The following is a 12,877-nucleotide window of genomic DNA, read 5'->3' as shown; positions in this document are numbered from 1 at the left end:
CCGATTACATTTGTTAAAACTCAACCACTTAAATGTACACTTGAGATGAATGCATTTTATACCCCAATAAAATTGAGCTAAAAAAGAATTGTACATGATTTTAGTAAATTCTCAGAATATATGTCACTGAATATAGTAGCTGAAGTTTTCCCATTATTACCATTTTCCCAAGCAGGTGTCACTTACATAGAAACATCTTTTATCTTATTTACATCTTTTTCTAGGCTAATCATCGGGCATTATGTTTCCACTCCTTTGCCTTTGCCTAATCTATCTCTGGGCAGGCTAAAGGAGGAGATCCTTGTTTCCAGGCTGGGATGTCCATGGAGGGGTTTCCCAGGTAAGTGGAGGGTTTCAGGTAAATGAAGTGTAACAAGTGAACAGTGGACTGAACTCCTCTCCCTGTTCCTGTCCTGGCATTTCAAGGTGCTGCTTGCTACCTTCCTGTGGCTCCCGAGCCTCTGTCATCCTTACAGGAGTGACCTACCAGCACCAGGGCTGAGCCTATTGACCTAGAATGTGCTCGTGTGGGATATGCTGGGCTGGTGCCTCTGTAGCAAGCAGGTGAACCTAGGTTTCGAGGCTTCTTAGACGCCAGAACCATTTTTCCCACCTTTTTTCTGAGGAGCTTTTGGGTGTCCTGGTAAGGGGAGCCCATGGGTTGAATCCATTTGAGAATTATTGATTCCAGTAAAGTTAAACAGATTTCTATGTTATAGGGTCTCTCACAGACATTATGTGCCAATGTGCGTAAGGCATCTTTATTTTTATTTTTTTTCAATGTTTATTTTTGAGAGAGAAAGACCGAGTGCGAGCGGAGGAGAGGAAGAGAGAGAAGGAGACACGGAATCTGAAGCAGGCTCCAGGCTCTGAGCTGTCCGCACAGAACCCGATGTGGGGCTTGAACCCACAAACTGAAATCATGACCCGAGCCAAAGTTGGACACTTAATGGACTGAGCCTCCCAGGCACCCCTGCACATAAGGCATCTTTAAGGGTGTGTGTGGAGGGCGTATCCCATCTTCCCTGAAGTGGCTGTTCTAGAGTCTTCTCCCGGCCCTGGCTCTGCCTTAGATCTGACTTCCTCATGCCCCTGGCGCCCAAATGCCTGCCTGCCCCCCGGCCATTTTCCTGCCCAGAGGAATGATTTTCCTCTATATGATTTCAGTTTATATTCAGGTTCCCTTTTGTCTCGACTTTCTTAGGCAATAATTTTATCCTGACAAATTATAGGCATTTCTGGGTCACCTCCCCTCCCCGTCTGGGTTTTGTTTGTCTCTTAAAGTTCGATGATTTCTAGTAAATTCATTCAGTTGTGTTACCAGCACCCCGATTCAGTGTAGGAAGATTTTCATCTCCCAAAAGTACAGGAGGAGGAAATAGCCTGGGGGAATAGAAGTGAGTAGGGAAGCACACAGATGGTGAATCCCCAGCTCCTGTCCGTGGATCCTGGGGCTGGGCCCTGATGCCTCCTCCCCTCTGGACACCCCTCGTCAGGCTACCCCATGACGGGACCCCCCACCGCTTCCCCTAAATGCCCCGGGAACCTCACAAGTGTCCGGACGGAGATGGAGGGAGGCGGCAGGCACTGCCTCCAGCTTCCTGCACGATCAGCTCCGAATACTTTCACTTTTCTTTCCTCCGGAAGCCTGGCCCCCCACTGCATGTGGCAAAGCACAGACTTCCTGCTTCACCCACTGGTGTCCCCCTGCTGTTCTCTCCGCCTTCCAGGAGCCATCCCTGCCCCAGCCCCTGACCAGGGAAGGGGCAGGAGCAGGTGGCAAACCCAGCTTCCAGGTGGGTTTTTGTCTCGGCTACTTTATTCTTCATTTGGGGTGATCAGGCTCTGATAGCTAATTTCCTGACAGCAGCTACAGAGTGGAACTCAGCTATTTTAAACTGTGAGACTCTCTCCTTGTAAAATATTGTCTTCCAAAGATAGAGAGGTATGTGGGGTTTAACCAGAGACCATGAAAAAGGGGGACAGACGTGGGAGTCGGGGGCGGGGGGAGCAGAAACACAGCTCAACTCCTTTTGCCCTAAATTCTAGCCCGTTGTTGTGGGTGAAAGGGAGATTTGCTCTCTACCCTCCTCCTCTGTGCTCTGTTGATTCTGCACTCAGCCCCAAATGGGCAGCTCATTTATTATCCACAGTGCAAGTGACTAGATGTGGTTGGTGGAAAAAAGAAAATGAGGAGGAAACCCTTCATTTCTTCCCTAGTGTTTCATGAGATTTGTATATATTTTCCTTAAGCGCATTTATGATTGTTTCCTTGAAGTGCATTCCTAGAGGTGGAATCTGGGACTCAAGGGAATCCATATTCTAGGGCGTTTGACCCTGATTGCTAACTTCGCCTCCAGAACATTTGGATCTGTTTACATTTGCACCAGGAGCATCTGTGGTTATTGCGATTAGTCTTTATGTTGGGCAATCTGATAGGCAAATGCTATTAAATCGTCTTCTTTTGTACTGTTCCAGCTACTAGAGAATTGCCATGCTTTTCATATATCTATTGCACATTTGACTTAATTGCCTAGTTAAGCCTTTTGCTTTTTTCCCCCATATGGATGTTTGTCTTTTGCTTATTCATTTTTAAGACTCCTTCCCATAATAAAAATCTGAACACTCCCATATGACACCCTATATCATGCACTAGCTTTAATGGGGCTTTATTCAGACAAGCTCTGCTTTGCCACCTTGGGCTATTTACTTAACCTCTCTGTGCCTTGCTCTCACTCTTGAGAACCATAATAGTTGAAGAATAAGGAAGCTGGTGGATCTTATGTTCTGAATGCTGTTGTATAATCATTCCAAACGTAACCTCAGGGTCACTTCCTCTTGTTACCATGTGACCGTTCTGGATTTCTGGGGCTCTGTGCTTGCCTTTGCAATTTTCTTCCCCACATCGTGGATTCTGTCCTCATCCTGGTTGCTAGATTTCTCTTCCACCTGTTCCCAATCTCCAGTATTTCTTCGTGATTATAGACCCCCTGCGGCATCTTTTCTTTTCCAGCACTATTGTGGATTACTTTACTCTTACAATATGTTTTGTCTTTTTTCCTTCTGTCAAATGTAAATGATGTGGGAATGAGGAGAGAGCAGGGCTGCTCAATCTACCACTGGGATTAATCCTGGAAACAGTCATTAGTTACAGTTCAGTTTTCTATTATACACAAAAGGAAGTAGGAAAAACAGGATCTCTATTTCATTTTTTAAAAAAATCTCTGGGTGATTGAGTTTTTCTGTTTACACTTCTATTCCCTTGACAAGTTGTCAGGAATTCATCTGTAAGTTTTCTGCCTCTAATAATTATTGATATTTTCTCATGACCTATCAATGGCTAATTTTTATCAATGTCGCATGGGATGGGAAAGGCACATGTCTGTTCTGCGATATGTAATTGATACATATAATAAATCAGTTAAGTTGCCTTTTACTAATCACGTCTTATACCTATTTATGTTTGGCCTATTTGTGTGTTGAAGGTTGTAGGTGGTTTACTAAAGTTTCCAAATATTATCGGGTTTCTATCTTTCTATTCATCATCGGGTGGTCCCTCTTACATGAGCGTTGCTAGTGTCTGTCGTAAGGTGCGGTCCAGACAACCTTAACTCTGTTCAGTGTAGCCACAGACCATAGTACTTATGACCATAAACCTAGAAGCAGAACATCGGAATGTGTTCACCTCTATCGCTTCCAAGTTGTGCGATTTAGGGCAAGTTCATAACACATCTCTATGTCTCCATGTCCTTCACGATACAATGGGTGAAATCATAGAAACCATCTTGCAAGGGTTTTGTGAAGATCAAATAAGTTACTGCATGTGAAACCTTTATAATAAAGTCCAGCACATAGGAAATACTCAATAAATATTAGTGATTTTTATTGTTTTTAATTTTTTAAATTTTTTTCGTTTATTTTTGAGAGAGAGAGAGAGAGAGCAGGGGAGGGGCAGAGAGAGAGAGAGAGAGAGAGAGAGAGAGAGAGAGAGAATCCCAAGCAGGCTCCACCCAGTCAGTGCAGAGCTCGATGTGGGGCTCAAACTCACAAATTGCTAGATCATGACCTGAGCCAAAATCAAGAGTTGGACACTTAACTGACTGAGCCACCCAGCTGCTCCTATAAGCTATTTTTAATATCTGTCTTATATTTACCAATACCCCTTTGAGATTTCAGCAACCTATTGTCGGTCAATTTCAGCCTCCATTGTCCTTGGACGTTGTCATTGCCTCTTACACCCATGAGCCTTTGAGGAAGACTGCTATAGGATGACTTTGGGACCAGGATGGTGATCTGAAAATGCCCACTGAGCACAAACAGCAGCTCCCCGAGTTTCCAGAGTCTTTCCTCTCTTCTCGTGCCTCTTCCGTAGGATGTTCACCATGACCAGAGCTTTAGAAGAGACTCTACGCCAGCACTTCATATACCAGAAGCTGGAGATTGCCTATGCCATACACAAGCCATTTCCCTTCCTCGAAGGCCTCCGAGACAACTCCTTCATCACTGAGACGATGTACAGGGTGAGTCGTGCTGACTGCTTTTCCATGGCAGCCCAGCCCCCCCACCAACAGTTACTGAAGTCTCAAACCACAAACCCTTAGAGCTTGGAAGGTCTAGTCCAAAATGTTCATTCTCAGGGAAAGATCGGGTTACAAGGGCAGTCATACAAACGACTTCGCCCCACGTGCCTTAAAACGAGAGAAATTTATTCTCTCACAGCTTGGGAAGCCAGAAGTACAAAATCAAGGTGTTGGCCATGTTGGTTCCTTCTGGAGGCTCCAAGAGAGAGCCTGTTCCCTGACTCTCCTACCTTCTGGTGGCACCAGAAATCCTTGTAGAAACTTCACTTCCAATCTCTGTTTCCATCTCTACATCAATCTCTCCATCAGCTTTTCTTTCCCTCATTTTTTCTTTTTCTCTTCTCTTCTAAGGACACTTGTTATTGTGTGTTAGAGCCCACCCTAATCCAGGATGATCTCTTCTCAAATCCTAACTTAATTACATCCGCAAAGACCCCTTTTCCAAATAAGGTCACATTCACAGGTTTCAAGTGGACACATCTTACTGGAGGGTGGCACCATTCAACCCACTAAGGGTACCCTCCCAATTCTTAAGAGCTTGTTGTACGCAGTCCTTTCAGACTTGAAGCAAAGCAGGCATTGGAAGATATGGCTATATGGACAAAAATGGCATTCTTTTCATGATTTTTGTTTTTTATGCATTTCCTGAGCCCTAAGCCCAAGAAAGGGCAGCAGTGGTTGAGTGTTCTTCTCCCAGGCTTGGCCTGGTTGGCTCCAACTCTTCTTCGGGTCATAGCCCGGATGTCACTCCTCAGAGAGGATTCCTTAACCCACTCATCTAATTGATTTCTCATAGAAATCTATGCTTTCCCTTCATAACACTTCTCTCAAAAGCAACGGGGCATTTCTTTAATTTGTGTTTATTATTGAATGCTCATCTTCTCCACCCAACAGTGTCCCTTCCCTCACTAAGGGTAGCACCACGCTGGTCTTATCCACTGCTATATACCCAAGGACAAGCCTAGTAGGTGCTCAGTAAGTGTTGTGCAATCAATTCTCCTGCCATGTTTCTCCTTTTGGCCAACTTCTCAGGAAGAGGAGTTCTCTGGATGATTTCCTTGTTGGCTAGAACCCATTCAGGCCATCTCAAGTCAAAGAGAGAGAGTAAGAGAGAGACAGAGAGAGAGACAGAGAGATCAAACAGAGGCTAACAAGTGATCAACAGAATTGCCACTTGTGACCAACTAATTGGTCCTTTGCTACAGAGTTCTGCCCAGAGCCTGAGAGACATAGTTACATAGTAGGAGCCTTTGACTACCTTCCCTTCCCTCAAATTTTCTCTCTGCCCTCAAATATACCTAAAATAAGGTTCACAAAGCAGACTTATTTTAAAGACGGCTAAGTTATTTATTCCTACGACCAACCATCCAAAAATAGGTGAAGTTCTGGAAGTAAATATGTGTAACTGTGACTTCTCTGCCTTCGAGTCTATCTATACGTTTGTGTTAAATTCCTTGCTACAGGGGCGCCTGGGTGGCTCAGTCAGTTAAGCGTCTGACTTCAGCTCAGGTCACAATCTCACGGTCCGTGAGTTCGAGCCCCGCGTCGGGCTCTGGGCTGATGGCCCAGAGCCTGGAGCCTGCTTCCGATTCTGTGTCTCCCTCTCTCTCTGCCCCTCCCCCATTCATGCTCTGTCTCTCTCTGTCTCAAAAATAAAAAAAATGTTAAAAAATAAATAAATAAATAAATTCCTTGTTAGAAGAGTGAAATACTACTCTTACACTGTAGCAAACCACAAATGTAAAAGAAACTTCCATTCCATTTTATGATTATTCATCAGCATCCTTGATGCCATTTTTTAAGGAATCCATGGAAGCCTACAGAAATCAGGTCCCTGTACCCAGACTGGTGTACAATATCCTCAGCCACCTGGAGAAGATGTTCAACCTGTCATTTCTGCAGATGCTGTTCAGCCGAATTAACCTGCGTGAATACCCCCACCTGACAATGATCCTCAAGAGCTTCAGAAGTGGTATGAGTCTTTCCGAATATCTCTCAGGCTGTAGGAGCAGGGACCAGAAGTTGCTTTGCTCCAACTGTGGGTTGGCTTTCAGCCCCGTGGGCGGTGCCCCTCAACTGGCCGGTTCTCTGGGGAGATAGGAAGCTGACTTTCTCGCAGTGCGGCGGGAAGAGCCGTCTCTGGCCCACTTCTCTAAGATGAATTTCTAGAAGACACAAACATTTCTGTCTTACCTGTTCTACGAAGTGGGGGAAAGCTGTACCGTTTAGCACCCTGGACAGTCTCTAGGGAAGGAAAAATGTGACTGAAATGCAGTTACAGAGACTCAGTCTGGCAGAAGGATAAGGAGGGCCAGAGGGGAAGGGAAATGAATAGGGATAGATAATAAGTATCTCTCTCTCTTTTTTTTTGAGTACTTACTATGTGCCAGGCATCGTCCCAAGCACTGTATAGGGTTATCTCACATCATCTTTATTTTTTTTAACATTTATTTATTTTTGAGACAGAGAGAGAAAGAACATGAGTGGGGGAGGGTCAGAAAGAGAGGGAGACACAGAATCCGAAACAGGCTCCAGGCTCCAGGCTCTGAGCTGTCAGCACAGAGCCCGACGCGGGCCTCGAACTCACAGACCTCGAGATCATGACCTGAGCCCAAGTCGGACTCAAGCCCAACCGACTGAGCCACCCAGGCGCCCCTCTCACATCATCTTTAAAACAACCCTGTGATGTCATTATCAGCCCCATCTGACATGTGAAGAAAGTATAGCTCAGAATAACTTTCCCCAGGTTACTTGCCTGTGAAGAGCAGAGCAGGCGTCCTACTGGGTCTCCTAACTCTGGGGCCTGAGCTCTCAATCCCTCTTCCCAACAAGGCAGAAGGCGCCGCCTAAAGCTGGAGGAGAGGGGAGAGGGAGCTGGAGACAGACAGAGGGTATGAGAAGGAAAGGGAACGTGGAAGCACGCTGTGAACGAGAAAGAGCTGGACAAATACAGAGCAGGAGAAAGAGCGAGGACAGAGCTGGGAAGAAAGAAGCCAGGGCAGGAAGAACAGGTGACACCATCGCTTTGGGCTTGCGGATAAACACTTTGGCCAAAGCGCACGATTCGCTTCCCCAGAACAACAGGAAGAGGATCGGCGGCTCACACTGCACTGGGACCTTACTGTGAGTGGGGTCAGCGCTGTTGACAGCAAGAGGTTCCTCCCCAGGAGAAATGACTCCTTGAGCTAAAGGGGCGGCAGGGCGCAGGTGCACGCGGGCCGGTGCTCCCGGCGGCAGCCAGGCAACGCGGGGAGGCCTGGGTTCTCAGAGGCCACGCTAAGTCAGTCCGAGGGCCAGAGGTACCACACACCGCTGTGCTCCCCGACCCGGCCGAGCTCGAGCGTCTTTCTGGATCTGTAGCCCTAGGCTCGTGTTCTGCGCCCCTCTCCAGAATCCCAGCTTGCTTTCCTTTTTCTGTTCACTGGTCGAGACGACTTAACTTCTGAAATAAATGATGGAGAAGAATCGTAAGAGAAACCTGGCCACGGGAGGAATAGCGTGCAGAAAGGCGAGGGCCTGGGGTATTGAGGATGGGGAGGAAGTTTGCTGTGGCCCATGTCAGGGTGCAAGGCAGGGAGGCACAGAAGCGCAATCTGCACAAATGAGCAGAAACCAGAGTAGACAGAACACACCTTGTGAAGGAATTTCTATTTTATCTTCTTTGCTACAGGGAGGTGTGATGTGTTTACTTATTAAAACAGGGACACGTATTCAAATTGTACCATTGTACAAGACACTCTAAATTCTGAACCAAAATTAAAGAAAAACTTAAGAAGATTAAGTCCCTGAGGACTAAGTCAACTTCATGTGTGAAACGACTTTGGTCTTAGCCCAGAGATTGGATGCAGTTATATTTGAACTGAATGCCCCAAATCAGAAGCACAGAGTAGAAATGGGCCACGAGTGGATGATGCTGGTGATAAATCAGTTCTCCACACCTAGGGGAGAATGAAACAACCACCCCATGCCCCTGACCCTTTGGAAGTCATGTGTGAAGAAATTCCTTTCCCCCAAATAATTCTTTTTTTAAAATTTTATTTTAGTGTTCTTTTTTTTTTTTTTTGAGGGAGAGAGTATGAGCAGGGAAGGGGCAGAGATGGGGGATGGGGGGGACAGAGTATCCAAAACAACCTCTGTACTGACAACAGAGAGCCCGATGAAGGGCTCGAACTCACAAACCGAGAGATCATGACCTGAGCCGAAATCAGAAGCTCAACCTACTGAGCCACCCAGGCGCCCCTCCCTTCCCCCAAATAATTCGGAGTCCCCGGGGTGTTGATGTGTGCTCCTTCACCAATCCCAGTTGCCATTTCCTATGGAGGATGGAACAGAGCCAGGCCTACCCTCCTTGAAGTCCCAGCCAACTCAGCCGAAGGGAGCTCCCTCCAGACCCTGCTGTCGTTGCCCCCACCCCAACACCGATCACAGAGCCTCTCGCCCCGTGAGCCCAGTGTCAGTGAGCCCAGCGCATCCACCCGGCACAGCACTGAGATCCGGACTGAATCATCCAGCCCTCCTGGCCCTGCCGTGGCCCTCCCCAGAACCACCCAGGAAGGAAGGATCACTCCAGGTGAGAAGCAGACCTTGTCCAACACCTGTGTATCCCCAGCCTAGGGTACCTGCAGTCGTGTCTAGGACTCCAAGGTCTCACCCTTTTGTTAACCTGGTCCATCCCATGTGCCCACCTGCCACACACAGCCCCTCCCGGCACTTCCAGGGGCCTGGGTAAAGTCAGGAGCCTGAACACCTGCTTCCCACCCTTGGAACAGCCCCACCCTCTGCCCTTGGGCCCTGATGCTTCTGGCCTGGGTGTTTTTAAATGTTTAATCTCCTCCCTGACACTCTGTCCCCATGCCCTGTAATGATTTTTCTTCCTCTCTTCAATGACCGACGACAACTTAACATCCTGCATAAATGCCGAAGAAGACTCACAAGAGGGACCTGGCACTCCGCCTGCCTCTGTGCAAGGTAATGTTGCTTGGGACTGACTTAGTTCAATTCGAGGTGGGTATGAGGGGCAATCATGCACCTGTCGACCCAGGGGCTTGTGGCAGGAGCCCAGGGAAAAAGAACTGAGTGTGACAAAAGAAAAAGAAAACAAGGACTGATGCTCCAACTCAGCACTGGAATCCTTGTCAGGGATGCCTCCGTGACCAGTCTGATGCTGTGATGCCCACCCGATAAGTGTTCTTAAATGACATGTAACTTGTGCAGTACACCCCTCTGTGACCCTTACTCAATTGCTCAGGCTCTGATTACAGGGGCTTTTCAGTTTCAACCACGTCCATTTTTATATGGCTTGGATTCTAAGAGTAATGTTATTGAAATTATTGGAAAAGATGATAAAACATTTAAAGGCCTGATGGACCTGATTTAGCTTCCAAAATTGTTTCTAATCTCCCCAGCCATCATCATGAAGGACTCTGATAACATTAAATATAACCATGGAGTACCATCGGGTGTTGTCAAAAATGGTATCGTGGATTCTGAGTTCTCCAATACTGAGAATAAAGGGCTCTATTTGGTTCAAATGTTTCCTTCACTCCTCTAACACCTAACATCCAAATAAGGTTAACATAATCATGAAGCCAATGGCAATGGAAGACTCCATCTGCTAGATGAGCGAAAGAAAGCAGTAATTAAATTATTCAATTCGTAGGTAGTGAGTCACTATATTGTACACCTGAAACTAATATATGCTAACTACACGAGAATTAAAAAATTTTTTAATAATAAAACAGAAAACAAATTAGTAAGTAGCTAGTTGATTGTTGACTCCCCCGTCTTTCCCACCCTTACTGGACATTGGTGTTCCGTTGGCCCCGCCACGTTTACTGGTTGGAATAGACTGTTTTTGTTCCTCCTCCCTCTGGTCCCTGTTTGCTGGTCCTGGGTCTGAAATTCATCTTCTTCCTCTGCTCAGTGTGGGGTAACAACCCGAGGCCCCAAATAAAAGATAAGGAAATGCTCAAGAGATGCCCCACCCTCCCTCAGGCCCCGTGCCAGGAAATGTTGATGCGGACAACTATAGCTTGCCTTACTTTTCATGTCTACCAAGAGGAGGGGTCATTTGGATCTTCTCGAGACAGGGCTCTCCTTGCCGCTCTTGACCACCATCTTGGCCCAGCTTCCAGCTGCACACCCAGCCCTCAGGAGCTTGGATGGGCAGGAGATCCTGGGGAAGACAAGGGAGATGAGTCTGGAAAAGGTAGACTTGGAGGAGGGGCACCATAGATGAGCGAGCCCAGTAGCACCCACAGGACCTAGACTACAAACATCACTAGGAGGTCTACTAAGGGAGAAAATTCATCTGCGTGAGGGCTGTGGCAGGACCCCTGGGGACAGGACAGGGGACTGAGCCAGAGCAAGACTGTGTGAGTCAACCACACTCTGAGGTGCTCAAAGACATTGTGTGGCCCTGACACAGATGACCCAGATGCGGACGGTTCTTCTTCTGAGCCCTCATCCTGACTGTGGAGAACGTTCACCTTCAACCCTCATCATTTCTATATTGTTTAGATTTTTAAGAGTTGATCAAAATAATTTGAAAGTCAACAAACTATTTAGAATGTCTAATGACTTCTTGCCATCTGCCTCAGATGCCTATCCTAAGGAGCCCAAAATTTAAGACAGATCTCATTGAACCGTGTAAACAAGGAGGTGGCAGTCTTACCTGAGATTTGTTATGGCTTCAAACCCTGCGGTCTTCTTAGTGCAGCAAAAACAAGAACTTCGCATTTATTTACTATTAACAGGTGTTGGCAAATAGAGACTAGCTCCTGCTTTCTTGTACACAGAAATATAGAAGGCACTTAGCCTCCTTCACTATTTTTCAAGGTGAAGTAATGACAAGGAGAGAGGTTCAAAAATATCCATTCACAAATCTTTAAGGACTGGCATGTATTTTTTTATATGGCAAAGACATTCCCCTTCACTGAAGCCAGTGACCTTGACCAGAATTCAAGATCAGCACTCTCAATGCTCGCAGCCTTATCCCCTGCATGAGGGTTACTGAGGGCCCCTTATTCTTCTCTTCTGTCGAGTAAGGGGAGTCCCTCAAAACAGGTCAAACTGAGCCCTCCTCTGAGGGCGGGGATATCACTGGGATAGCCACACTGGTAAGTGTAACCACAAACCGATCAAATCAAGGCAGGGCAGACTTTTCCTTCTGCCTGTTCCAAGCTCTGAATCGAATTCTGTTTCCTTTGATAGAGATAAGAGATGGCTCTCCTGAACCAAATGACCCCAAAGAGTTCCAGGCGGCATCCATCACACTTCCCAACAAGAAAGGTAAGGGAGGGTTACCGTTCTCCTGTGGACCCCAGGAGCATGACTGTGGAGTGACTTTCTGTTTTTCTGATCGTCTTTTGTCAGAAGCACCCACCATGTGATTGGAGTCACGATGCTCATTACAGTTTGTTTCTGTAGCTCCCATTCACTGCATCTTCCTTGAAAGCCTCCATTAAGATCGTAGGGAAACCAGACGGCACTGGGGGCCATTGAAATACGTATCCATTGCAATCGCCTGCCCTGAAACAATCAAGGTCTCCTTTACCCACAACTTCTGGCAGGGTCAGTCACACCTCCTCTTTAACTGAAAGTTGGTTCCCCGAGAGGGCACTGCTTTCTCGTAAGACAAGGCTGCCTATTATCTGCTCTTGCTCACCTCATGGTGGGAGACAGGGTGGATGTCCACTGCTTGCCACGTACTGCCCCTGACTAGCCCTTTGCTCCTCTGCCCTCCATGTGAATGAAATACTCCCTCTGTCTTAATCACTGTCATCCTTAACTTGTCCCTATTTCCCCAGCAGACCTCTAAGGCTAACTTAGAATTTTTCTGTCAGTTCAAGTCGTGCCACCATCCTGGACACCTTGAAGGTGTCCCATCCAACAGACCCATCCAATACTCTGGTCCCTCAGAACCTTCCTCTGCTCTTTTCCAGTGACTTTTTTCTGCACCGATTCTTGGCCTCCTGGACCCAAAGACAGCCATGGGTCCTCTCATCGTTGAAGCCTGGCTCCACCTCCCAATAATTAATTTCAGAATTTTTTTTTTTTTGACATCTAATCCTTGAAGTCTGCTCCTTCTACAGCTATTGTTCAACCTCCAAACTCTCCTCTCCAGCCCAATCTTAGACAATTAATTCAAAAGTATCCCTGCCTGCTTTCTCCCTTACAACTTGTTCCCTCTGGAGCTGTTCTTCAACCTCACTTGGATGACCAGTCCATTGGCTTTTCCCTTTTCTGGTTCATCATATGCCTCTCTTCATGCCCCTTCATACCAGGTTAGAGTCCAC

General features: G+C 46.8%; 2 protein-coding genes across 15 annotated transcripts in view; one reads left to right on the top strand and one right to left on the bottom strand.

Annotated features, from left to right (window-relative positions):
* Positions 1-1,622, bottom strand: part of SP140 (SP140 nuclear body protein) — a 65,354-nt gene extending 63,732 nt beyond the window's left edge. For 10 of the 14 annotated variants that reach the window (XM_042950424.1, XM_042950433.1, XM_042950428.1 and 7 more), the window contains exon 1: positions 1,552-1,621. The gene's annotated coding sequence lies outside the window, so the exon portion shown is untranslated. Of the gene's footprint in view, positions 1-1,551 lie in introns of all 14 variants that reach the window. The other 4 variants (XM_042950445.1, XM_042950444.1, XM_042950425.1 and 1 more) reach the window with 3 other exon arrangements.
* A 51-nt stretch (positions 1,623-1,673) lies between these two features.
* Positions 1,674-12,877, top strand: part of SP110 (SP110 nuclear body protein) — a 35,830-nt gene continuing 24,626 nt past the window's right edge. The window contains 6 exon segments of the mRNA XM_042950447.1: positions 1,674-1,796; positions 4,201-4,520; positions 6,384-6,552; positions 8,884-9,150; positions 9,471-9,548; positions 11,793-11,870. Of these exon segments, the coding sequence (XP_042806381.1) occupies positions 4,374-4,520; positions 6,384-6,552; positions 8,884-9,150; positions 9,471-9,548; positions 11,793-11,870 (739 nt within the window). The 5' untranslated portion in view covers positions 1,674-1,796; positions 4,201-4,373.

The sequence above is a fragment of the Panthera leo genome, chromosome C1, assembly GCF_018350215.1.
Source record: "Panthera leo isolate Ple1 chromosome C1, P.leo_Ple1_pat1.1, whole genome shotgun sequence".
Classification (NCBI taxonomy): Eukaryota; Metazoa; Chordata; class Mammalia; order Carnivora; family Felidae; genus Panthera; species Panthera leo.
Note: the sequence above shows the minus strand (reverse complement) of the source record. Positions and strands in the feature narration are given on the sequence as shown.